The sequence below is a fragment of the Monosiga brevicollis genome, genomic scaffold (genome assembly GCF_000002865.3).
Source record: "Monosiga brevicollis MX1 MONBRscaffold_6 genomic scaffold, whole genome shotgun sequence".
Classification (NCBI taxonomy): Eukaryota; class Choanoflagellata; order Craspedida; family Salpingoecidae; genus Monosiga; species Monosiga brevicollis.
The window spans coordinates 23,064-48,988 of NW_001865043.1; the positions used below are offsets into that span (position 1 = coordinate 23,064).

General features: G+C 52.7%; 3 protein-coding genes across 3 annotated transcripts; 2 read left to right on the forward strand and 1 right to left on the reverse strand.

Moving 5' to 3' along the window:
• Positions 1 to 10,543: 10,543 nt before the first annotated feature.
• On the forward strand, positions 10,544 to 10,882 carry MONBRDRAFT_24095 (uncharacterized protein; the record flags this gene model as incomplete). The annotated part of the gene is made up of 1 exon (XM_001744378.1): positions 10,544 to 10,882. The coding sequence occupies one exon, from the start codon at positions 10,544 to 10,546 to the stop codon at positions 10,880 to 10,882; it is 339 nt and encodes a 112-aa protein (XP_001744430.1).
• Positions 10,883 to 13,813: 2,931 nt separating this feature from the next.
• MONBRDRAFT_36465 (uncharacterized protein) lies at positions 13,814 to 16,321 on the reverse strand (the record flags this gene model as incomplete). The annotated part of the gene is made up of 5 exons (XM_001744561.1): positions 13,814 to 13,993; positions 14,094 to 14,554; positions 14,668 to 15,034; positions 15,185 to 15,490; positions 16,055 to 16,321. The coding sequence occupies 5 exons, from the start codon at positions 16,319 to 16,321 to the stop codon at positions 13,814 to 13,816; spliced, it is 1,581 nt and encodes a 526-aa protein (XP_001744613.1).
• Positions 16,322 to 18,946: 2,625 nt separating this feature from the next.
• MONBRDRAFT_31789 (CaLPain family member) lies at positions 18,947 to 25,891 on the forward strand (the record flags this gene model as incomplete). Its single annotated transcript, XM_001744379.1, has 26 exons — positions 18,947 to 18,969; positions 19,054 to 19,153; positions 19,243 to 19,329; positions 19,410 to 19,583; positions 19,768 to 19,786; positions 19,880 to 19,983; positions 20,096 to 20,340; positions 20,479 to 20,930; positions 21,024 to 21,318; positions 21,437 to 21,563; positions 21,656 to 21,892; positions 22,114 to 22,239; positions 22,342 to 22,431; positions 22,541 to 22,609; positions 22,700 to 22,835; positions 22,939 to 23,104; positions 23,246 to 23,387; positions 23,478 to 23,585; positions 23,664 to 23,861; positions 24,055 to 24,275; positions 24,379 to 24,562; positions 24,659 to 24,761; positions 24,863 to 24,978; positions 25,065 to 25,166; positions 25,268 to 25,378; positions 25,496 to 25,891. 26 exons carry the CDS (start codon positions 18,947 to 18,949, stop codon positions 25,889 to 25,891), a joined length of 4,131 nt encoding a protein of 1,376 aa, XP_001744431.1.
• Positions 25,892 to 25,925: the final 34 nt, after the last annotated feature.

Here is a 25,925-nt window from a genome sequence, read left to right on the forward strand (position 1 = left end):
AGCAGAGTCAATAGGACATGAACCAGGTATGATGCGTCATGCGATTTGTTTTACGCCGAGGAGGCAGCCATGAGCATGAAGGGGCGGGCGCTTGAGACGACTGCGAAAAAAAAAAAACGGAAGAGAAGTGCACAGTGTGATGAAGTCAACACTTTTCAAAGTCATGTGGAGAAGGTGGAAGTATAATACTTAATATGATGCACAACACAAACAATGGCTTACGAGTGGGATTTTTTTTTGCTCGAAAAGCGCGTTGGTTTTAACATAAACTCGACAGGAACAGACAACCTCACACACAATTAGACAACGGACTTTTACCACATGGTGACCGTTACATTGTCAGAACTTCCCCTTCACAACTTCCTCGTAAACATATACCATAGTCGGGTATTGGACAGAGCTACCTTTCTGCATAGTATTAGCCTCACCATTAGTACCCCCCTCGAAGGGCTCAAGGCGCGCTTTGGCTGCGTGGCCTACACAAAATGGCAGCCGGGCCCTTGGTCACATTTTTCGGCGCACGTCAAAACAAAGCTCACCTCGCATTCTTCGCCCCCTTCGCTGCTCACTGTGGAGTCCTCGTCCACTGGCGGCCGCCCTGTGACCTGCCAGCCCCATCATTAGCACCCCACTCAACGGCCAAAAAAAAACCAAGGCGCGCCTTGGCTCCTCGACCAACACCAAATGGCAGCCGGGCCCCTGGTCACAATTTTCGGCGCACGTCAAAACAAAGCACACGTCAACTGCTTCATGCGCTTTCGGTGCTCACCTTGTAGTCCGCGTCCACCTGGAACCATCCTGTGACACGCGAGCCCCACCATTAGTACCCCCCTCGAAACGGCTCAAACAAAGCAAATAGCGCCTCAACACCAAATGGCAGCCGGGCCCCTGGTCACAACTTTCAGCGCACGTCACAACAAAGCTCACCTGGCATTCTTCACACGCGTCCAGTGCTCACTGTGTAGTTCTCATCTACCGTCGACAGCCCTGTGACATGCCAGCCCCACCATGAGTACCCCCTCGAAACGGCCAAAACAAACAAAAGGTGTACTCCTCAGCCGACACGAAATGGCAGCCGGGCCTCTGGTCACAATTTTCGGCGCACGTCAAAACAAAGTTCACCTCACATTTGACGCTAACACACGCTATTTCGGTGGATGGACCGTTTTGCTCCAGATGTTAAGCAAAGCCCGCTCTGCTCGTTTGACTTCCTTTTCCGTTTGCATAGCTTTTAGGATATGATCTGTTTGTGGTCAATTCACAAAGCAAACAGAGGAAATTGAAACGGGAATGGTACAAAGTAAAATGCCACTTCCGGTCTACAGAACCGTACTTATATCTCGGTGGCAGGAACAATCACAATGTTCTACAGGCTTCCTTGAGGAGCGCCGTCAAGAATCATCAGACATCATCCTGGACTGGTATCTTCCAGAGTGTTCCAGCAGCTTCTGGACTTACGTCTATGCTTGTAGTCCAATAATAGCAATCGACAAGACAACCACAAGCGTCACGCATTTTCAATTTGTACGTGCAGCTTGAGCGGCGGCCGTTAGAGCGGTCACGCGGTCACAAAGGGTTTGTAGATCTTGGATATTGAACAATTGAGGATCCACACGCCAGCCGACGTTACAGAGAACAGCAGCAGCGCACCGCCAGCGTCTGACCTGCTCAGCATGAATCAAGCCTTGAACTGGCGCCACGTTGAAATTCGATGAGAACAAGACGATATAGACAATCACATTGCCTACAGGTTCGCACCATTTGAATCCGAAGTTTGATAGGAGCAAGGAGTACGGGTTGCGCGCAATAGCTCTTCAATCAGCTATGAAGCGGAGCAGATTCGTCGGTGAGCAAGCCTGACTCTGCAATCAGTACCAAAAAATAAAAAGCCCACCTCCAGCTTGATGGGACTCCTGCTAAGGAGCAGATCCAAGGACCGTGCACCCGTCTACCACAGCAGGCCATCAAATATCAATTGCCGGTGCAACAGAACAGCTCAAAAATACGGCATCGTGCTGACATGATCTCTCGTATCCGGGTCGGCACCGTGCCGCAGGAGTTGCTGGATACCCTTTCGGCTGGCAGGCAAGGCAGTGCAGGCTACATGGAGCGGCGTTTGGCCGTTCTATATTATCATCAACGTTTGGGAACATGAGAAATGAGTTCTTCGCGCACGGAAGATATAGCAGGAAACAAGATGAAATGCAGAGAGCACCGACGAAGAGTGGACAAAAACGGGAAAGAAAGAGGGATAGCGGGAAAGAAGATAGGAGCAAGAGGCCAAACGGACGCGCACAAGGGATAGAATGTAGAGGGGGGAGAGACGGCGCAAACAAGCCGAGCAGCGGGAGCAGAAGCAACGGCAGCCAGAGGAGAGGGAGGAGGGGATACTGTACTTGTACTGACGTCTTTCTTGGCGTTGGGATCAACACCGTGCTCTAACAGCATCTCCATTATGTTGGCATGACCCTGAAAGCACGCCCAATTCAATGGTGTCCAGCCACGCTGTGGGATGATGCATCGGCATGACGTACGGGTACTGCATCATCAGCATCATCATGTACAGGATAGGGGGGTTAAAAAGGGAGTAGAAGGTGCTGAACTAACGCTGTCCATGGATTTAGGATCAACACCCTGCTTCATCAGCAGCTCCACCACCTCGGCACGACAGTGAATGCACGCCCAGTGTAGTGGTGTCCAGCCACGCTGTGGGATGTTGCATTGGCATGACGTACAGGTAGACGGTATCATTGGTACAGGTTGGGTCAGCAAAAGGAGAGGCGAAGTTCCGTACTGACCTTGTCTTTGGCTTGAGTATCCAGCACCCTGCTTCATCAGCAGCTCCACCACCTTGGCACGACAGTGAATGCACGCCCAGTGTAGTAGTGTACAGCCATCCTGTGGGATGTTGCATTGGCATGACGTACAAGTACCGACGGTATCATTGGTACAGGTTGGGTCAGCAAAAGGAGAGGCGAAGTTCTGAACTGACCTTGTCCTTGGCTTGAGTATCAGCACCCTGCTTCATCAGCAGCTCCACCACCTCAGTATGGCCCTGAATGCACGCCCAGTGTAGTGGTGTCCAGCCACGCTGTGGGATGTTGCATTGGCATGACGTACAAGTACCGACGGTATCATTGGTACAGGTTGGGTCAGCAAAAGGAGAGGCGAAGTTCTGTACTGACCTTGTCTTTGGCTTGAGTATCAGCACCCTGCTTCATCAGCAGCTCCACCACCTTGGCACGACAGTGAATGCACGCCCAGTGTAGTAGTGTACAGCCATCCTGTGGGATGTTGCATTGGCATGACGTACAAGTACCGACGGTATCATTGGTACAGGTTGGGTCAGCAAAAGGAGAGGCGAAGTTCTGTACTGACCTTGTCTTTGGCTTGAGTATCAGCACCCTGCTTCATCAGCAGCTCCACCACCTCGGCACGACAGTGAATGCACGCCCAGTGCAGTGGTGTCCAGCCACGCTGTGGGATGATGCGTCGGCAAGACGTACAGGTATTGCATCATCAGCATCGCCATGTACAGGATAGGGGGGTCAAAGAGGGAGTAGAAGGTGCTGAACTGACCTTGTCCTTGGCTTTAGTATCAGCACCGTGCTTCATCAGCAGCTCCACCACCTCAGTATGGCCCTGAATGCACGCCCGGTGCAGTGGTGTATAGCCATACTGTGGGATGTTGCATTGGCATGACGTACAAGTACCGACGGTATCATTGGTACAGGATGGGTCAGCAAAGCGAGAGTGGAAGTTCCGTACTGACCTTGTCTTTGGCTTCAGTATCCACACCGTGCTTCAACAGCATCTCCGCCACCTCGATATGACCCTCAATACACGCCCAGTGCAGTGGTGTATCGCCATCCTGTCGGATGATGCATCGTCATGTCGTACAGGTAAGCATCATCATCAGCATCATCATGTGGTACATGCACCATCATAGGGGGGTGATATTCTGCACTGACGTTGGCCTTGACGTTTGTATCAGAACCGTACTTCATCAGCATCTCCACCACCTCGACATGACCTTTGTTGCAGGCGTAGTGCAGTGGTGTATGGCCATCCTGTGATATGATGCATCGGCAAGACGTATAGGTTTCAGCATCATGTACAGCATAGGGAGGTAAAAGAGAGAGTGGGAGGTACTGTACTGACTGACCCTGTCCTTGGTTTCAGTATCAACACTGTGTTTCAACAGCATCTCCACCACCTCGACATGACCTCTGTTGCAGGCATAGTGTAGTGGTGTATGGCCATGCTGCGGGGATGACGTCCAGGTAAGCATCATCATCGTGTACACAGCATTCAGTGACACATTCAAAGTGTAGCTACACAACATCATACCAAGCAGCATACGTACCACATCAACTTTGCATTTGGCAGCATCTGGAATACGTTGATGGTTCCAACTGTTCAACAGCTGCAGCGCCTCTTGTGGATCTGATGAATTGCACGCCTTGTACAGCTGCTCTCCAACATCACTCATGATGATCTCTCTCTCTCTCTCTCTCTCTCTTTCTCTCTCTCTCTCTCTCTCTCTCTCTCAAAACATTCGCTTTTTGCTTCTACATGTACTTTATCCATCACCAATCTCATGAGCCTCCAACTCGTCTGACTATCCCAATGTCGTTAAAACCGGCGACCGGTCAGCGCGCCTTGCTCCACCCTACCTTTATGCGCCAAACAACTCACCTCTGACCAACTGCTCTTGGTAACAGTTGCGAAGACAGGTGTAGTTGGTTGCCGAAGCGCACGCTGTTGACAGTGAGGCGAGGTCAGTAACCTTACTAAAAAGGGCGGGGAGGCAGCGAAGCTTTTAACCAAAAACGCTCTAGCGTCGCAACAAAGTCTCCAACCAAGAGAGTCCCGTACCAAACAAAAGCGATCAAGCACCACACACAAAGCAAGACACGTCAGACAGCCCTCTGATGCCGATATCCGTACGAATGCCGAAGAGGTGATAAAGAAGGGGCAAAGCAGAAGAGGAGGCTGAAAAATGCAACTCATGCTATAAAATGTTCAACCTGTATTTTTGTTTCTTGTTGTTGAGATGTCTAAAAATAGTCAAAACTGACGAAAAAACTTCAAAACACATTTATGTGTAATACCTCTACGGCAGCCGGTTAGCAGTCCCTTATAATCCGTCCGTCATGGCAGCCAGAAGATGTTCCAAGCTCGTTGGCTACCCGGTTTCACATCTCCAGCCATGTCAAACTCATCTCCCGGCCCGCATGTGCATTTTTGACGGCGAGCGGGCCGACAAAATATTTCTTTGCAGCGCATATCCAAAGGGAAAATGTAGTGAATATTCATGAGCTCTTCATGTTGCTACAATCGATCGCAACTGTAAGAAAGTCTTTGACCTTTTTGGCAGTTGGCAAGCCCGAGCGGCGAGGCACAGATCATTGTCAATCAATACTGTGAGGTGCGGCCCTATGAGCGCAAAACAACTGGTCGCAGCGCGGGGGAGTCTCACATGCCTTGTCCGCTCCCCTCATTGGCCTCGTGCTCGCTCTTGTACGACCTTATCCTCTTCGCTGAACGCGTCCTCGAATATCGGTGTTCAGCGGCACGGCACGAGCAGCCAAGACAGTCTGGACCGCCATTTCCGCCATGAGGACGTCGAGCCGCAAGCCAGCGCGAGCACAAAAAGACAAAAAGAAGCACAGGACGCACGATCACCGTGAGCATGTCTCGCGTTCGCTCCGCAGCCTTTCCTGGAATGTGCAACTGGCTGGCAAGCGCGACAGACCGATTACGTGGCTTCTTTGCCGCTCAAAACAGCAGCCGCCCTAACTCCGAGATCTAAAGGCTTTCGATCCGGGCTGTCTTGGCCAACGCTGCAATGATCGTTCGAGCTGCGCCTTGACGCCAGTGGCTTGGAAAGCGTAGCACAGTTAGAGGGCTGATCCTTGCCCGCGAGCTTTTCTACGGCGCTCTTCAGCCCAAGCTTGTGTCTTACGCGCAGCTGACGAAACAGTCTGATGCCCGACTTGCGGCACCACGACTGGCGCGGACACCGCTACCTCCACCACGTCAACACACAGCTCGTCGATGATGTTGTCAATGCCATCGTCAGCACCAAGTTGCGTGCCCACAGTCTCCTGCACCTGTGTGCTGTGGCTTAAATATGACTGTTGTTTGAATCGAAGATGAGCCGTCGTTTTCTCAAGGCCAAGATCCATTGTTTGACTCGATTAAGGCGAACAAATTCAGAATAAATTCAAAACAAAGTCAGATCAAACAGACTGTGGCCGTCAACAGAATGATCAACAAGCACTGCATCGTTCGGTATTGGACTCCAAGCATAGACGTATGTCCAGGAGCTGCTGGAACATACTGGGAGATACCAGTCCTGCTATCGTGCTCAACCACTGCAGGATGATGTTTGATTTTCCTTGACGGCGCTCGTCAAGGAAGCCTGTGGAACATTGTGATTGTTCCTGCCACCAAGATTCAAGTACGGTCCGGTGGCATGACAAATTCGCGGTTGACAAAATGATCCCTCAACGAGCAGCCCCCGGAATGATCACTGGCAAATTCCTCTCGAGGGCGGTCGATGCTTGTAGTCAAATTAACACACTCCGCTTGTAGCCGAAACCCAGAACTTTATCAAAGAGCTAGCAATACCTTGCAGCAGTTCAACAAGAGCTGCAACCTCCGCTCGTGGTGAGTTGGCATGTGCCCAATGATCGAACAGAGGCAGGTATCATTGATGTGTCGAGTTGAGAGTTTGAACAAAAGTTCAGGTAACCGCCCACGCTGGTGATACTACCAAGGCCGTTCACGTTGGTCAGGGCGTCGTTGTCCTGCAACAGCCGGAGAACCAACACATCACATCAGATGCTCACAAACACACCCCATGGCACCGATCCGCTGGCCTTCTCATCCACACAAGCCACACCGTGTATTGGACTACAAGCATAGACGTATGTCCAGAAGCTGCTGGAACACTCTGGAAGATACCAGTCCAGGATGATGTCTGATGATCCTTGACAGCGCTCGTCAAGGAAGCCTGTAGAACATTGTGATTGTTCCTGCCACCGAGATATAAGTACGGTTCTGTAGACCGGAAGTGGCATTTTACTTTGTACCTTTCCCGTTTCAATTTCCTCTGTTTGCCTTGTGAATTGACCACAAACAGATCATATCCTAAAACCGTGACGCAAGAGTTGGTCGACAACCGTTCGGCTGGTAGAGAAGGCAGTGCAGGCTGCATGGAGCGGCGTTTGACCGTCCTATATAGTAACCAATGTTTGGAAACATGGGGCGTGTTTGCATTTTTTTTTTTAAAGAGGGGGCGTGGGTGGGTGATAGTGAGCGTCAAAAAGCTGAAGAAACAACACGGAAAGCCGCTCGAACGTGCGAGGGAGGCAGGGGCGCTATGGCAAGGGAAGGTAGTGCGCCGATTGAGGTCACAACATCAGAAAAGGAAAGCGGGTGGAAGATACAGCGGAACAAGCAGAAAAGGAACAAGCGCAAGAACGGAGTGCACACAGTGGGCAGGGTGTAGAGGAGAGAAGAATGGAGCAAAGGCGACGTGCACGGGAACAGCAGCAGCAGCCAGAGGGGGGGTGGAGTGGATGAGAAAGGTACTGACGTTGTTCTTGGCTTTAGCTTCAGCATCGTTCTTCAACAGCATCTTCACCACCTTGACCCTTAAGTCACAACATCAAGCAAAGGGGGAGCGGGCGGAAAATACAGCAGTACAAAGCAGGGGGGCATGGTGCACCGACAACGTGCGAGCGCAAACCGGATGAAGAAGAGGGATAGCGGGAAAGAAGAAAAGGAGCAAGAGACAGAACAGACGGGCACGGGTGCGCAGGGGGTGTAGAGGAGAGAGAGAGATGGGGCAAAGGCAACGAGCAGCGAGGAGCAGGAGCAGCAGCCAGAAGGGGCGAAGAGGGAGGCACTGTACTGACGTTGTCTGTGGCTGCAGTATCAACACCGTGCTTCAACAGCAGCTCCACCACCTTGACATCACCCCTAATGCAGGCCTCGTGCAGCGGTGTTTGGTCATCCTGTGGGATGATGCATCAGCATGACGTTCAGGTCCAGCGTCTTCATCAGCATCAACATGTGGTACAGATGCACGATCAGGGAGGTACTGTACTAACGTCGTTCTTGGCCTTAGTATCAGCACCGTGCTTCAACAGCATCTCCACCACCTTGACATGACCGTTACCGCAGGCCCTGTGTAGTGGTGTCCAGCCATCCTGTGGGATGATGCATTTATGCAGTCAACGTCCCAAGTTATACCATAACGTCTCATTCAGATTAAAAGTGTAACCAAGTTTACACAACAGCATGTCAAACAGCATACGTACATAACATTTGTGTTGGGCAGCATCTCGAATTCGTTGGTGGTCCCAACTGGTCAACAGCTGCAGCGCCTCTTGTGGATCTGATGAACGACACGCAAAGTACAGCTGAAATCGATCATCACTCATGGTAACTGTATGTCTCCAGCACGATCCGCTTCAAACCCGCTTTCTTGCCTCTAGCCACCACCAAGCTCATGAGCCCCCTCCATCGGACTGGGATTCGACATGCGCGCGCCGTTTCCAAAACGGCAGCCGGTCAGCGGGCTCTGAGCTCTTCTCTGCCTGGTGCGTCAAGAGACTCACCTCAAGCCAATACTTTTGGGTGGCAGTTGCGAGGGCAGGTGTACTTGCTTGCCCAAGCACACGCTTTTGACTGTGAAGTGAGAAGCCTCACCACGGGAAAGAAAAGGGGGGCGGGGGCAGCTCTCAACCCACGTTCTGGCGTCGCCACAAGGCTTCGACCAGGAGAGTCCCGTACCAAGCACAAGCGATCAGTCACCATACAGAGCAAGAGATCAAGCGGCCGCCGATGCCGACGTCGAGACCGATGCCCAAGAGGGGAAAGACGAAAAAAGCTTAAAAGCAAAAAAAGGAAACACTTGCAAGCGAATGGCAGACAAAGGAAAAAATGCAAAAATCACATGTCAAACCTTTTTGTTTTTGTTTTCTGTGCGAGGACAAGATGAGACGGATGTTTCCCGTTTTAACGATGAATTCACGACAACCCATGGCGACTCTTCAGTGTGATTGGCGATCCCTCTGTCTGAGGGCTGAGTTCTCGCTGGCCATGTCAGCGTCCGCACACCTCGGGCGATGACTCCAGCCCAACGGACGCTGCGCGCAGTGTCTTGGCGTAATGGATTCAGTTTTCCAGCGGCTGAGCTGCTTCAATTCGGCGATGCTACGGCCCACGGCCCTCATCTCTGTCGCTGCGTCGTGGCACACCGATCCCGGCCTCATCCTTGCGTGGTCAATGTTTGTGCAGTGCTCCTTAAGGGCTAGATCAAGCTCCTCAGTGAACCCTTTGTACGTGATTCCGTTGAAGGCTTTGTCCTTGCCCGCCTTCGTTGCCTTCTGAATCAGCCGTGCGAGCCACGTTGCTGGCAGAAAGATGCCCTTGTCGTCTTGGGTGGATCTGCCACGACGAATCGCTCCTGCTTGATCCTCGCCGTCTTGGGGAACTGCTGGTAGCTGCCTGGCCTGGCTTGACTTTGACACTTGTCGGTCGTGCGTAACCCGAGGAGAGTGAGGCCGTCTCGCGTTGACGTACATGGCCATCAGCGCCACCATGAACGCCTCTGACCGGTTGACTGTTTTGCTGCCCTCGATGATTAGCCCGAAGTGGCGGAGTCTCAGGGGCGAGCCTGCTTCAGTTCATGGCAACTGGCATCCAAAGGGAACAAACAGCGACTCATTAACTCTTCTCGGCGCTACAAATGACCGTCTTGGCTGCCCAAATGGTGGCATTGATCACCGAGTCTGCAGGACGCTTCCGAGGGAGAGGATCTGATAGCCACAGTGACATGATGATCATATTCAAGTGTTGTGATACATCAAGGCTCTATGGTGTCCATGTGAACACGTGTAAGCCGCATTCCATGGGTGTTGTCTTGGAATGTCTTGGTTCTCTGTGCGTGTGATAACCCCTTTCCCCTCCCGGTGTCATCCGCCAGCTTTGAGACATGGGAATATGATTTTCGTCCAATACCTTGAATTTCAAAAGAAAATCAACGATTATTTCGGACATGACATAAGCGCACGATGCAGAAACAGCAAATCCATCGTCATCACCTTGTGTCTCAACCTTCAAGCAAAGGTCAGAAAGACGAAAATCATTTTGATGATGTTTCATGTTCAAGATGCTCAGGCGCTTGAGTTCATGGTTGGGGATAGCACGCCAAAATCCTATTCAAGTCGTTGTGCGCACGTGACTCAAAGACATTAGGACTCTGACGCCAACCAATGCTGAAGAGAATTGCCATCAAAGTCTTGCGTCGCCTTTTGAGCTCGGCCAGAACGAGGGCTTGCACTGTAATGATTTTTTCGCGATCAATGCATGCGAGGCGATAAGCGTCATTCATCACTCATCAAGTAAGAATGATTAGGAACAATCATACCTGATCGATCTGGGCTGCGGTATGATTCGGGCCGACGGCTGGCACGTAGCATCTTAATTACCACCTAATACCAAGTGACACACAGTTCACTTGCACATGAGGAGTCAGCGTACCTGGGCACCCAGCGGGCAGGCAGGCAGGCATGCGAAGAGACAGAGAGACAGATACACTGGCAGAAGCAAGCAGACAGAGACAGAGACAGAGACAGAGACAGAGACAGAGACAGAGACAGAGACAGAGACAGAGACAGAGACAGAGACAGAGACAGAGACAGAGACAGAGACAGAGACAGAGACAGAGACAGAGACAGAGACAGAGACAGAGACAGAGACAGAGACAGAGACAGAGACAGAGACAGTCAGACAGTCAGACCGAGACAGAGACAGAGACAGAGACAGACGCACAGCCAAACAGGCCAGGCAGGCAGGCAGGTAGGTAAATAGCCAAATAGCCAGACACCCAGCCAGACAGATGGGTGACTGGCCCGAACATCTGTGAGAAAATCTTGAACCAACGTTTCTTAGTCTCTCGTCGTATCCGAAATAATTAAGGCAAAGATCGAGTGGGCTAGCATTTGTCTAGAACCACAGCGGGCGCCATCAGCGAACAATAAAATCACATGAACAAGTGAAGCAAGATGAGAGGCAGGCGTTGTGAAGCAGCATTGACGTGAAGTACTAAGCATGTTGCCATCAATCCAAAATGTGAAGACGAAGGCAAATTCTATGATCAACCAACCGTGTCAACTGCATCAACGTCTGCCCCATGTGTCACCAATACATCAGTGACGTTGGCAAATTTCGAAGCCAAGTGAAGCGCCGTCTTGCCGTTCTGTAACATACACCAAAGCACATTAATCGGTGATCTTCAAATATGTCCAAGTCAAACTGAAATTTCTCTGACAGCACGCACAAGGTGAAATCAACTCGCAAAGCTTGACCTGATCTCGGGCTTCAAGCTCGACATCGAGTCCAGCCAGCAGTTCCACCACCGTCACTTGTCCGTATTCGCACGCAAGGTGAAGAGGCCTGAGGCCATTCTGTAAAGTTTGTGATGCCAGATTGCAGTGAGTGTACGGTTGACACAACACAAAAGAGCTCAGGCGGCCGTTGCACGACTGACGTAGGCCTGCGCTTCAGGGTCGACACGATGCTGCAGCAACACATTTACAATTTCCAAATGGCCGCTTCGGCATGCAAGGTGCAGCGGTGTCGTGTGATCCTATGGTTTCGTAGCCAACGATGACTATAAGGCCGATGCTACCCAAAACCACACGGCTCGTGTCCAAGCGCAACCGAATAAAGAAATAACAGGGTACCAACGTGGGTCTGCGCGCCAGGGTCCACGCCATGTTGCAACAACACGTTCACAATCTCCAGATGACCGCCTCGGCACGCAAGATGCAGCGGTGCTGTGTGATCCTGTGGTTTCATCGACCCATGATGACAACAACTACCAAGACCACACGGGTTGGGCATGCACAAATAAGGTACCAACGTGGGTCCGCGCTTCAGGGTCAACGCCATGCTGTAACAGCGCATTCACAATCATCAAATTATTGTTTATGCACGCAAGGTGCAGCGGTGCTGTGCCGTCCTATGAATCAGGAGTGCCGGTATGAAGTGAGCTCAAATCAAACGCAATTCGTCCCCAATGAGGTGAGAAACAACGAGGTACCGACGTGGGTCGGAGTTCCAGGGTCAACGCCATGCTGCAATAGCGCATCCACAATCGCGATATGACCGCCTTGACACGCGAGGTGCAGCGGTGCTATGCGATCCTATTGATTCGTTGCGTTGGTGCACATTTCAATCCAAAACAACACCATTCAATCGTAGAGCATCTGCAAGGTACCAACGTGTGTCTGCGCTTTGAGGTCGACGCCATGCTGCAACAACGCATTCACAATCTCCAAATGACCGCGTAGGCATGCGAGATGGAGCGGTGTTGTGTCATTCTATGGGTTTGTAGTGTAGACACGGATTGAGCTCAAGTTAATCTGTGACAACATAGCTCATCAGTAAAGATGTAGCATGGTACCGACGTGGGTCCGAGCGTCAGCGTCAGCACCGTGCTGCAGTAGCGCATTCAGAACAGCCACATGCCCGTTGTGGCATGCAGAGTGCACAGGCGCTCCCGCTTCCTGTGCGTCAGCATGCCGTGACGCTTCATAAGGCGGTAAACAATTTCCAATCGATGTTGCGATGTCTGATGGTACAAGAACAGACGTACCTCAGTAGTTCTGAAAGCCGCGGCAGATCGAATGCGTTGTTCGTCGTCCCAACTGTGCATCAGCCGCAGCGCCTCTTGTGGATCCAATGAACAACACGCCTTGAGCAGCTGCTCTCCGTCCGAAGCCATGGTGGATCATCAGTCTTGCCCCTCTAGGAAGAAGGCCCAGTCAGATTTATTCAGCTTAACAAGCAAGACGCGACGCGTCATGACGAACAGGCCAAGAGTGACGATCCGTTTACATTCCAAAGCAGCAGCATCCACTACCTTTCGCCTGAATCTAGTTTACCACACGATCTAGCGATGTGGAAGGCTGCAAGCCAGAGCCAGAGCTCCAACCAGGCGAAAGCCGGATCGTTGCGATCGCACGATGGATCGTTGGATCGCAAAAAAAGAAGAAAAAAAAAGATGACATCCTCTTGCTCACAAGCCTTTTGCTAATCAACCAAAGTTTTTTTCGAAGCGATTTTTCACATTGCGACACTTGATGCGAGCAAGCAGGCACACACCTAAAGGACGCTCGCGAACCATGGTGATTGCGGCTCGTATGTCTGCTGTCCATGACTGGTAAAGGCCTCTGATCCCCAAATCCCTCATGCAGCTACCGCTACACGGATTATCATCTCAAATTTCCATTGTTTTGATTGATACCCTTGATCAGTGCTGTGACACAAATATTCATCCCTTGTCGTAGCAAGGTAGCATCAGTTATTTCGGAAGACGCGGGTGCTTGGAATAGGATTGCCTGGTAACATGTCCTTGTAGCAAAACGGGCTGACGACTGAGTAACCTCAGTTCCGTGGGTATGACAGTTGTAATTGGTGCAAGCTGCAACTTGAATGTGACGGAGGCTGACATTGTGTTTGAAGGCTTGGGCACCTGCCAGTCCATTAGATAGCCTGTCGTGTATTTCGGTTCTAAGCCAGGCGTGAATTTATCTTTGTGATCTTGTGGCCCGTGCCTTTGCCTCACTCAGTGGAATCGAGGGCCTTGTGATCATCTGCCTCGTGTGCTGTGAATGTGTGAAAATCAGACTGCTTCCCCCGTCCGGCCAAGGAATGTCTGCTTCCACTTTGCAGAAAATCCTGCCCAACGGGCCAATTTCATCCAAAAACCACTCAAAAAAAGACTCGATTAAGACATTTCGGCTTTGTTGCTGGACCCATCCTGGAAACTGCTGTCTTGTGCTTGCATAGCAGCTAGAAGGTGGGTTCGCAAGTGATCAGCCAGGCGTGCTGCTCCAGCACGCCCACCCATCAGATTGACGGCACCTGGACCAAGTTGAAGTGCTGCAGACTCGCCCATCACATAGACCTAGGCGTGAAACAAAGTTTGCATGGTCACCGCATGTCAGCAAGAAATATGTCAAACCAAAAGATGAGCCACAGAAAAGACGCCACCCGGTTCCTCTCACCGGTACATCGGCGCGCCACTGAAGACGTGCCGTGAGTTTGGGGAGACCCGAAGTTGGGCAAAGTTCAATCGGCCAGTGGGTTTGCAGTTGGGACAACAACGGGTGGCGCTCGGCGTGCACCACTGTGCCTGTAGCCAGGATGATGAGGTCCGCCTCGAGCTCCTCGCCATCGGCAAAATACAGGGTCGGTCGCCCCGTTTCGAGTTCAAGACATGCAATATCGGTTTCCTCTAAAACTTGACAAGTACCCTCGTTCACAAAAGCTTGTATACGAGCCCACACCTCCGGAGAAATGCTGCCACCACCCTTGACGCGGCGCAGCATGCGAATCCGTTGCTCGTCATCGAGGGACCAGAAACCGGCAAGATGTTTATTGCGACGATTCGACATCCATTCGAGATCGAGATCAAACTGCTTGATGTTGACTTCTCGTCGAGCAATAAACGTCACACGTGCGGCACCTAATGCGGAAAAGGCATAGTTGGGGTCAAGGAAACGTGGGCTATCCACAGGAACACTAGGTTGTCAAGCGTCTTGGTCACCAGGCGAGGCGGCAAGGAGGTTGAGACCGTACCTTCAGACAATGCGCGCGCAACCAAATGTCCACCGGTCAGACCCGCGCCAACAATCACAACGTGGGCGTCTGTTGGTACATCCCAATTGGCAGCTGTCATGATGTCGGAGGCGTGTATCAGCTGTGATGGAGGGGCCCGACCATAGAAATCCTGAGCCCAGGGCGGGATGTTTTTCACATCTAAGCTTCCCAATGCAAGAACCACGTGTTCAGCGTCGACGGTTCGGCCGTCGGCCGTAGTAACACGACAACGAGGCGAGCCGTCGTCAGTCGGCGGTGCTGGCTCTAGCTTGGTGACAAGCCCCTCTGTAACAGCATCCTCGAGGTGATAGCGCTGGATAATAGTGCGGCTGAATCGCTCAAAAACCTTGATCGACCCAAGGAAGAAGGGGGGATGGGGGGGGTGTTAATTCATTTGTTTGCTTTTCACGACAGGGTACAACGACGACACGACAGGGTACGACGACGACACGACAGGGTACGACGACAATGGCAGCAGTGGTCTGAGCAGGCGTACCGGGGTCGATGGTACTTCAAAGGGACCGTTGTAAATTTGCGTGCGATCCAGTGAAATAAGGGAGAACTCGTGCCGAATGTGATGGTCTTCCACAAAGAGCCGCATGCTGAGATGCGTGAATCCAACAAGGTTAAGTGGGCGTGTGATTGCAAGCCTGGCTGGCTCGTCGAGCGTGCCGAAGCGGGCATACCTGTGCTGGTCGACAGGATCGGCGTGCGCGTTGGAGGCCGAGCGCAGCTGTGGGATGCGCAGTGCTGCAAACTGCCGCCGCCAACGCTCGATCCAGCATCCGTGGGGATCGATTATCTAAAACAAAAATTTCAAAAAAAAAAAAAAAAAAGGCAGCAGCCGAAGCAAATATCAGACGCCAACGAGCGCGTCGGGGAACGGTAGCTTTTTGTAGACACGCATCATACGCGCATGTGCTGCAACCATTGCCTGTGATCGAGGCCAGAGGCACGAGCTTTGTTGATAGCTGCAGGGAGAAGCAAACACGGTAAGCTCTGCAAGCAAACGACAACTGGAAAAGGAGATACGCTCGCTTGCGCGCAGGCGTTGGCTCGTACCGTTGCGGATGGCTGTCTTGGACAGAAAGTATCTATGAGCAATGGGAGCAAATAAGGTCACCAGCAAGACGGCAAGAGTGAGAGATGGCAAGGGTGTCCTTGCATCCTGTTTGTTGCTGTCGATTGATGGGTGTTACCGGAACCCAACCTGGCAGGCGGAAACTTGGGATGGATGGGAATGACGCGGCCGCGCTGCGTGTCGTGCTTGAACAGGCCCTCATTCCACGGGGACTCCTGCAAGATGCCGGCTGAGGTTGAGCACCCAATGTGATGATTGGCAAAGAGACGCCCAGCATGGCAATACCTCGGCAGCTTCTTGAACGGTCTCCAATATCTTGGCCACCAAGCAGAGCGAATGCTGGCCAGCGCCCACGATGCAAAGCGGCACGGCCACGTGCTCCGGTTCGGAGCATTCTTGCTCCGAGGTGTGGGTCGACTCAAGGCTGACGTTGCCAGCAATGGCGCTCACAGCGGCTTGCTCGCCCAGAGCCACACCCAGCCCTCCATCTTGTCCACCCCCCGCCGGGCCAACCTGCGCCCGCACCTCCACTTCCTCCGCCAGCTGCGCCATTGCCCGTCCAGCCTCAACCGCAAGTCCCAACGTGCAAAGTGCCCCCGACCATGAAACTTCTGACATTTTCCTCTTGCTTGCTTACACACACACTTTCTCTTTCTCGCTCTGCTGACTCGTTTCTCTCTCTCTCTCGTGCGCGTAACGAAAACGGCAGCGCGGGTGCCTCTGGAGATTGCGAGGCAGCACAAGACACGGAGGATACTGGGTGTGTTGGATTGCTACGCGCTGCTGTGCTGCAGGGGATTGGGCCGTAGGCAATACTGGCACCATGTCGTCGTCTTGCTCTGAGTTGCGAGAGCGCTTCCGCGACTGCCTAGCGCAGAGCGACTGCATGACCAAGGTGAGACCATGGCTGCGGGACAGTCGGTGGTGACTTCAAGGACCGAAGAATAGCAACGATCAACTCTTTCAACTCGTCGCACTGCACACTCACGGCGTTGACGCAAACATTGTCCTGTAGATGGGCAAGTCGGGGAACGAGTGCGCGCAGTGGGAGGCCGAGGGTGTTCCGGATGACTGTCGTCGCGTGCAACAGCTTTTTTTTGAATGCAAGCGCGGCATGGTACGTGCTTGCTTGGAACTCACACTCAACTGTGCGGGCAGCAACCTGCTTGCCTGAAGGATTGGGCTCATCTCAGAATCGCCGCGTCTAGCTGGACCAGCGCACCCGGTTTCGCGGCAACAAGGCGGCGTGATTGAACAGCCTCCAGCATGATCAAGGCCTGCCTTCTCTCTCTCTCTCTCTCTTTATTTTTTTTTTTTTTGGTTACCATCCCGAATTCTAGCCACGAAGCGGCACATGTCGCCCCAACAACTCTTTCCTGGTCGCACAGTTGGACAATTCACAGTACCATGCTACGCCGTCAACGTCTGAGCCCATCTTCCTTCATGTGTTTGCATGCTCTGCTCATTGCTCGTTCATGACGCCAAGAAGATGGTTGAAATCGATATCCTTGTATTTATTGATGCCTGCATCCAAGTCAACCAGCTACTCTAGGGTCCGTGCTTGCCACCTCATGCGCATGGCTTAGCGGTGGCTGTCTTGGGGCTTGAAGCTACGTGTAGCCGCACGGCTCCTCCGCACCCGTTTGGCTTGCGGCTGGCCTTTTCCGCACCACAAGACGGTATGATGAGCACATATGCCATGCCATCACTTCCCGCAGCAGATTGGGTCCCTCGTACCTGTTGCAATTGGGTTCGAGGCCGCCGATGCCACGCGCCTTGCCCCTCGAAATCCTGCGCCAGATGTTGCATACGACCATGAGCAGTCGTGCCTGTACCTCGTGTCGTTTGACAAAACAAGGGCGACGGGCATACCGGCATGGTGTACCCCACCACTACCACCAGTCCGCAAAGCTAGAATCTGATTGATCTCGCGTTTAATCTGTGGCGACACGCCAGGCTTGAGATCAACCAACATCAAAGACAGATGACTCCAGTGGTTAAAAAATAAAATAAAATAAAAATCAAGTTTCGGCAGGCGTGTGCTGCTGCTTGGCATGAGACTCACGGCCCGGTTGGTCACGCCCCAGTCCAAGTACCTGTCAACAGCACCCGACATGATTTGGTGGCGTTCAAGGTACGGGTGAGGGCACATCGGTTCGAGAATCGAGCTTGAGCGAGATGGCAAGCCTCCCGGAATCTGCGTGTCAAACTTACACGTCGCAAATGTTGGGTCTGCACTGCAAAAGCTGAACAAAAGCCGAAATGGCGATTGCATCCAGCTGATTCTCGCCCAAATTGATGGAGACCAAGGATGTGTTTTGACTTAGTCCGGCAAAGAGTGCCAGCGCTCCTGTCGTGGTTCCGCGGGTCGCAGACCAAAACAGGACAGGCGAGGATCCAGAGCATATGAGAACTAGTCGATACAAGTACCACAAAAAAAGCTTCATGGCTTTTGCGCCATCGAGCTCGCGGCCACGCACCAGCGGTGGTCAGCCAGCAGTCGGGCAGCAAAAGGTGGCGGACAAACGAGTTGATCGCCAGTGCTTCGCCCAGCATTTGGTAGCCAGGATCCGTGATGTTTAGGCATGAAAAGTGGACCTCTGTCAACTGTTAAAAGCAACACATGCGCCGTCTATGAGTCTCAGCCGTGGTCGCACGCTTGTTTGCCCACCATGCGCCTGGGGTGACTCACCGTCGGATCACCCACACGTCGTAGGCCGCGCTCAGCTCCACGGGTCAAGCGCTGGCACACCTCCAGAACAGCAGATGGGATTGGCACAGCCCGTGGACTCGACCGTCGCCCCAGGCTTGCATCCTCCCCAAGCTCCTGTGACACATCCCCTACCTCGCCCTTGAGGCACCGCCCCCGCCGACTTTGACCTTCTCGCATCGCACACACGCTCTGAATTTTCACACACACACACACACACGAATTGCGCGCTGACAATTCCTGACGTGCTGACAATGGAAAGTTGGATTCGACGAACAACTACTGTTGTATTTTACTGTTGCCCTGTCAACCAGAGAGCGAAAAAATAACTTCCCCACCAGCACTCGCTCGTTCGGCTGCGCTGCGCTGAACGGGGTTGCTTGCCCCTTCCTTGCCTGGCACACAGCTGCGCTGGTGGTATCAAGTCAATCACGGACAAAATAGCTTGAAGCAGTGACCTGTGAATCATGTCCAGCAAGAAAAACAAGCGGTGTGCCTCCTTGATCTAATCTTCGGTGCCTTTCTGTTCCCGACTGGTCAGACTTGGACCTTCGCTCACCTGGATGTCCCACAGGCCAAAGTCGTCTAGCGTGGCGCCCGACTCATCGAGCGATCGCAAAACTAGCGTCTTTCCCATATTTTCACACGCTGACATTCAGCAAGAGCGTTTCAACGTACGCTTCCCTGCCGGTCTCGAGCCCTTGGAGCGCTGATCTCGTCACGGTATCTTAGCCTCACGCCCTTGGTACCCCCTCCCCTTCAGGATCTTCAAGCCAAAGGCAAGGACAAAGGCACCTGGCCGTTTGTTGACAGCGAAGGCGACAACATCCTCCCACCCACGCTCTTGCCGGTCCGGCCCGCCTGCTCCAGCCGGATCTCCCACCCTTGTGCTAAGATGCTCACTTGGCGCAACTCGTTCCCTACCCGCAGCGTGTTCATGAAAAAAAGCGAGTCGCTGAGCTGGTTGCAACCCCTGATACCAATGCTCATTTGTGCATTGTCGCCTCGCGGCGCTTTGAACCGGTTGAGCGTGAGGTCAACTTGAGCTCGGACGAGCGCGTCTATCTGAAGAAGCGCAAGCTCAAAGTTGCGCCCAAGCTAGAGGTTTGGCCGCGCGCCCCCCTCCTCGCATTTACATCGCCCTCTTCCCCCTCTGTGGCAACTACCTCGACTCATTAGCACTGTCACCCACTACCAGGAGCCATGGGTTGACCTGGTCAAATGCAATGCCCACCTCCTTGAGAGTGGCCTCATGACTCAGCTCTTACAGATATTTTCCGTTCTGCAGCGGCCTCCCTCCGATTCCAGTATGTTATCTGCGAAGCACGAGCACGAGCATGGCACAAGGTGCTGTAGTCGTGGCTTGCCCCCTCACTCAATGTTGGTGCTCAAATTGCCAGCTTGTCACCATGAGCGACCTTGGCAACTCATCTACCCTCATATCGGCGGGAACAAGTTCGAGGTCAACACTGGAAGCAAATATGTCGTTCGCCTCTACGTTATGGTTAGTCCCTTGAACACACCCTGTTCTCCAAAGACCATCGCTGCAGCAGCTAGGGCGTCCGCCCCCTAGTGCTTTGCAACCCTAACCCCATCGCAATGTCGACTGTGCACAGGGAGCGTGGCGCAAAATTGTCATTGACGACATGATCCCAATCACCGCAGAGGGCACTTGGCTGCTGCCGCAAAGCTCGCTGCCTGGTGAAATCTGGCCAGCCCTTGTATCCAAAGCAATCTGCAAGGTCTTGAGCTACAGTTACACAACCCCTTCAGAGCAGCAATCAGAGTTCGGAGATGCTGACATTTGGTCCCTTTTGACCGGCTGGATGCCAGCCGAGCGACGACCCACCGTGGGCAGCGGGTGTGTCAGCAATGCCCCGCACATTGACCTGTTTTTCTGCTCTCGCTTTTTGTACCTCAGCGGTTCAATGTTGACCTGCCTTTCAATGACTCTCACTTCTCACCACCTCTTTCACTCTGCTGGCCCCCTTGGCGCCAGGCAACCAAAGTTTTTGCAATGGCTGAATATGCAGCGCCCTGCTTTACTGACGATCCTAGCCGACGACGTGGTGCCAGACAGCCCGGAGGATGTATTTGAGGAACCGGTGGCCGAGCGCACCTCACCCGTTGGGCCTTTGCCTGCTCCCCCTGCCACTGAAGCCCGAGAACCGCGACGTGGGCGAAACTCATCGCTTGGAGCCCCCTCTTTGCGCGGCTCGCGGCTTCCATCAGCCAAGGGTGGCTCCCGTGTCTCCACCCCTGTTCGTGGCGAACGTGATGGGAGCGCATCAGCGCCTCAACGGACAGAGCCCCGTGGCACATCGGCCCCGCCAGAGCCAGCGGTGGTACAGGGCTCAAAAGCGCCCACTTTGGCTCCGACCAATCGTCGACAAATCGTGGCCCATATCTTGCACCCGCAGCCTGCTGACAAGCGTGGCTCGTCCGTCGAAGGTGGGACTCCTCGCCATGCATGGCTTGAACAGAAGCGTTTCACAACGTAGCTTGACCAATTCACATAAACGTGGCTCTTACGTGATGCTCTAGTTGACCTTTTGGGATGTGCCCCAATATCGGCACAACACGCCTGCGTGGACGAGGATGAATACATGGCACCAGAAAACTGGATCGTTGTTTTCGCCTCACCCTCTTACACCTGGACCGGGGCACTGGCAGCTAGTGCAGATGCCGGTTGGAGCCCACGCGTGCAAGCTGCACTGGGCGTTACGCGTGAAAGGCTTTTGGCGGAGCAGGCAGCACGGGCCACTCCGCGGCCGGACGGGTTTTCGCACCCCCTCCTACCCCAGTTTATGTTTGCCTCGGACTTTTTCAACCTTGCCACGTGCGTACCTCGCCTCCAGCCAAAGATGTGTCATCGAGGGTTGTGGACAAGCTTTTGTTTCTCGCTCTGTACTCGGCTTATGACCATATGTCTCCGTGGGTGCTTTTGTGTCTGTCAGGCGTGTCCTAGTTTACGAAAAGCCGGCCATATGCACCAAAAGCGTGCTACTACAACAGTATAAGGGCCATGCTAGCGTGATTCGCTCGGTGGACAATGCAGACCCAGAGGCGCGCACCGACTTTGAGGTTGGTGTCCGCCTTGCGTTATTCATGATGCTGTTGATCGGATTTCTTGGTCGTCAAAGGCAGAGTAACTAGCCATTGGTTGCGACTTGTAGGATATGGACGTGCGTGCAGACCGGCCCTTTTACTTTCACTGCGACTCGCGAGAGGCCGTGACGCTCTTCATGGTGGTTGCTGGCTCAGCTGCGGCTCCAGCCATTCAACTTGCCGAGCGCCCGACGAGTGGCACTGAGAATGCAAGCACATCCTTGCAGCCGGACTATCGTGTGGCCCATCCCGTCGCCTTTTCTCTTTTGCCCTTTACACCCTACCGGAACACCGTCGATGTCCAGGTGTGCCTGTCACTCATGTTTCAAGTCGATTTGTTTTCTTTTCTCCTTTTGTGCCTTTGCCAGACTACTTCAGACCATCGTTCTACATTAGATACTCACGTGTATTTGGTTGACTGATGGTTTGTGTGTTTGGTGTTTGTTTTTTGTGTTGTTGTTGTTGTTGTTGTTGTTGTTGTTGTTGTTGTTGTTGTTGCTGTTGTTGTTGTTGTTGTTGTTCCCAGGCCTTGGTCACGGTGCGCACTGCCACTCAAGCGGGTGTCAAGCTCCAGCTTCCACCCGGCCGCCATCTGTGTCGCATAATATTGCCGCGTCTCGCAGCGACTACTGCTGTGTTTTACTCGGACAAGGTACGTTCCAAGCCCCAAATTTCCACCCACTCTGTTTCATTGCTCGCCAGCCAGCATACTCTTATTCGAGGCTCAAAACTCTCCACTGACTCGCCTGCATAGACAATCTCCATATTGCCGGAAACTGATGCTTTGGCGCTTTACGAGAAGCCATGCACACGCCTTCAGCATGCTGCAGTCAACGTCGTGGAGGTGTGTCGCTCTCGCCGACCGTTGAGCGGACATCCACTCTGTGATAGTTGCTTATTTCTATTCTAATCTTCTCATGCACCTATCATTCCTTGATTCGTTTTTGTTTCAGGTGTTGGATACGTTTTTGGAGCATAAGCCAGACTCGGCCATGGCGGACCACCGAATGATGTTTGTGCAGGTAGGTTGTATTACTCTCTCAAATTATTTGCCTTCGAACGCCGCACGACATGACTTGATGGCTCTTGGTTGGCGCACGCTCTGTTGCTAGGCCGTTTTGCGTCCCAAAATGCGCCACATGCAGGAAAAATTTGGTTGCTCTCTGGTCCACGTCGACCTAGCCATTCAGAGTCTGTTGTGGACGCTGGAGGAAGCTCTTGGCGACAAGTGGGCAGGCTGTAAAGAAGGTTAGGCCAGCGCCTCTACCACCATTCGAGCACAAGATACGCTTGATGTTTGTCTGTGTCTCTCTCGTGCTCTAATCTGGCCGTGGGCTCTGCCGTGGAATAGGCTGGGAAGGGGCCGTTCGAATTTTTGGCTCAATGCTCTTCTCATCATTCCGCAGCAAGGGTCTCGTGGATCGCCTCTCTCCTGCACGCCGTCATACACCCAACGTGATTGTTCGCGATGACACGAGTTCGCTTGCCGACACTTCAGTTTCCTCTGGAACTGCACCGTGCGTTCAGGCCCTGTCAAGCGCGCGTGTTGCACTGCCTTCTGTCGAGTTGTCTGCCTGTTTTTCGGGTTTTTTTGTTATCGTTGCTTTTCTGACTTGATCATCAACATGCCTCTGCACTTGCACATTTCTCATTCATAGGGAGTTCTGCCAGGATGAAGCAGCACGGCTTATACAGTGTGTATATCGAAGCTATCGTGCTCGCATTAAATTGTGCGCTGCCTTGGACAACGAGCACAAACAAGCACTTGCAGCCGTGCACGCCACTTGGCAAGCACTTAAGGTTTGTACAGGTTCCAAGCACGGGTCTTCTCAGCTTGGAGAGCACAAGAGTTCACATCCGGAATTCTGCTTGCTGCCTTTCGACCTTTAGACGAACAGCCTCGAGTTTGGCATCACCTTGATTCGTCGCTTTGAAGAACTCGCTCCCGATGTGTCTCGCAGCTTACCGTTTTACCATGAGGAAACGGAATATGCCATGGTCCGTGTCATCCCTCTCCTCTACGCCATGCTTGATGAACTTGTGCTGATGGATTGTTGCATCGCATCTGGCATGCAGAATAAGACTCTGACGGGTGAGGTCGAGGAAGATCATAGCAACGACTTTGTTGTTGTGCACCACCAGTGCTTCACGGTGAGCATTCCAACCAAAGTGGCTCTACTCGGACACATTGCCCACCTTGAACGCCACAAGCTGCCGATGCACGGCTGGCCCAGTCTTGTCTGCGTACTCGTTGATCATGAGAAGCACCGCACGGTACGATGTAATCCTCTGCTCCTTGACATGCTTTGAATAATATTGTTTGTATGTTATTTTTTTTTTTTTTTTTTTTTTCCTTTTTTTTTTCTTTTTTTTTTTTTTTTTTTCCAAATAAGACTCCCTTCATGTATAAGCGCACCTTGACCCTTTCTTGCTCTCAACTTGAAACTTTGCGTTCTGATGATCATAGCTTGAAATGGAGGGAGGCCGCCTTGTGACCATGCTCCAGCCCAGCGAAGCTGGCTACTCTTTACTAGTTGGCGTCAATGCCCGAGGTGTTACGGGCGCTGTCTCCTGGCGATTGCGAGCCCTTTCCTCGGCTGAGTTGCCCTTGGACGTGGCCGCAACTGCAGCTCTTCGCGACGTGCGCGAAAATGGCCCTTTCTTGACCAGTGATCCACAGCTCTGCCAGTACGCTTGATCGCACCCACACGGCTCGAACCCAAAGCCTCCGAGGTCGAACCGGCAGCTTTTGCTTAGCTCGTATCGGCTGTGTCCACGCCACGTTTGATAGATTGTTGGTGACCTTCCAGAGCCGTGAGCAATGGTTTGCCATGGACGCCTTTGTCCCTGCGTCATCGCGCGCGCGGCTAGTTGTGGAATGGCGCGCGCTTTCGGGTGCCGTCCTAGCCACAATGTCCGATGACGATACAGCTTGTACTCGAGTTGTGACTGTTGCTTCCCTCTTGCCAACTGCGGTGCGGTATTTATTCATTTTTATTCCCGGGTGCCGCTTTACCGAAGCGTTATTAGTGGGTCCGCCCGGTGCTTGCTTACTCCACTTACTTGTGTAGGACGTGCAAGAGCCCAAGGCCGGAGTTGCGGAAAGTAGACCCGCGTCTTCACGCCCCCTTCCCACCAAGCCACTCACCGTTGCCCTCATCTTACGCAGTCCTGGTGCGTCGAGCCGCGACAACTGTTTTTCCAAGTCGCTTTGGTCCTTTGCTCTTTCCTTGACCTCACCCTGATCTCACTTTGCGACGAGATGTTTTGCATAGGCTTGCTGGACAACGCAACAGTAGCTGACGAGCGCGTGTCTTCTAAGCGCTCTGCCAAGTCTAGCTCTCGTAAAAATGCAGCAGGCCCTCAATGGCAGCTTCACTTTGCGTCCACCGTGAGTTAGCGCGGCATTGCTTGCACGTTTTGGAAACTCATTACGAAACTAACTCCATGCTGCGTGGCGTGATGTTGATGGCACAGGAGAACATTCAATTTAAGACTGATACCCGGCAAAACGAGGCCATCCGCCATGTCCTGCTCGGTTGGGAAACGGCAGCCCCCGGTCGTCAGAAGCTTGCACAGGTTGGAGTTCAGACCTGGCTCTGGTACTTGATCTGCAAACGTGTTCACTGGGACTGACTTTTCATCCCTCATATTTATGTTGCATTGCCGTGCTTTGGTAGGAGGCCTATGCTGCGCTAGAGACAACGGTTGACCCCAACATTCTGGCGCAGCTTACGCCGCAACGGGCAGACGTAACCAAGCCCGTGATTGGTGACAAGGATTTGCTTGAGGTACAGATTGCCTTTTGCGGCCTTTTTTTGTACTAACAGTTGTTCTATCCATGTTTGTTGGTTATCATTGCCCCTGTCCTATCCGCCGTTCTCATCGTTGACTGACGTCTGCTCCAGCGGGATCTTGCCAAAGCTAAAATGTGCAAGGAACACCAGGCTCGTCAGTCGGCTCTGGATGCCGGCTTGATAACTGAGCGCAGCAATCGCGATGCCAGCAAGGAGCACATTGTCCTTGATTTTGCCGCCATGCGCGACACAAATCGTCAGGCGCTGGTACAAGCATCCAGCATTTTGTCGCTTCACAAACAGCGCATCGAGGCTCGGCGCAAAGCTGAGGCTGAAGCATTGGCAGCCCAACAACCAGCCTCCGAACCTGACGCGGCCGCTACCAAGGATAGCAAGTGTGTATTTGTTTCGCCGCCGCAAACGCATGACCTGACATCCAGTTCTGATCCTTTTTGGTGGCTCACAATGGCTTTGCCCGTGTTTTGTAGAAAGAAAAAGGGCAAATAAGTTGGTGATTTGTACAACTCGTGTTGATCCGGCC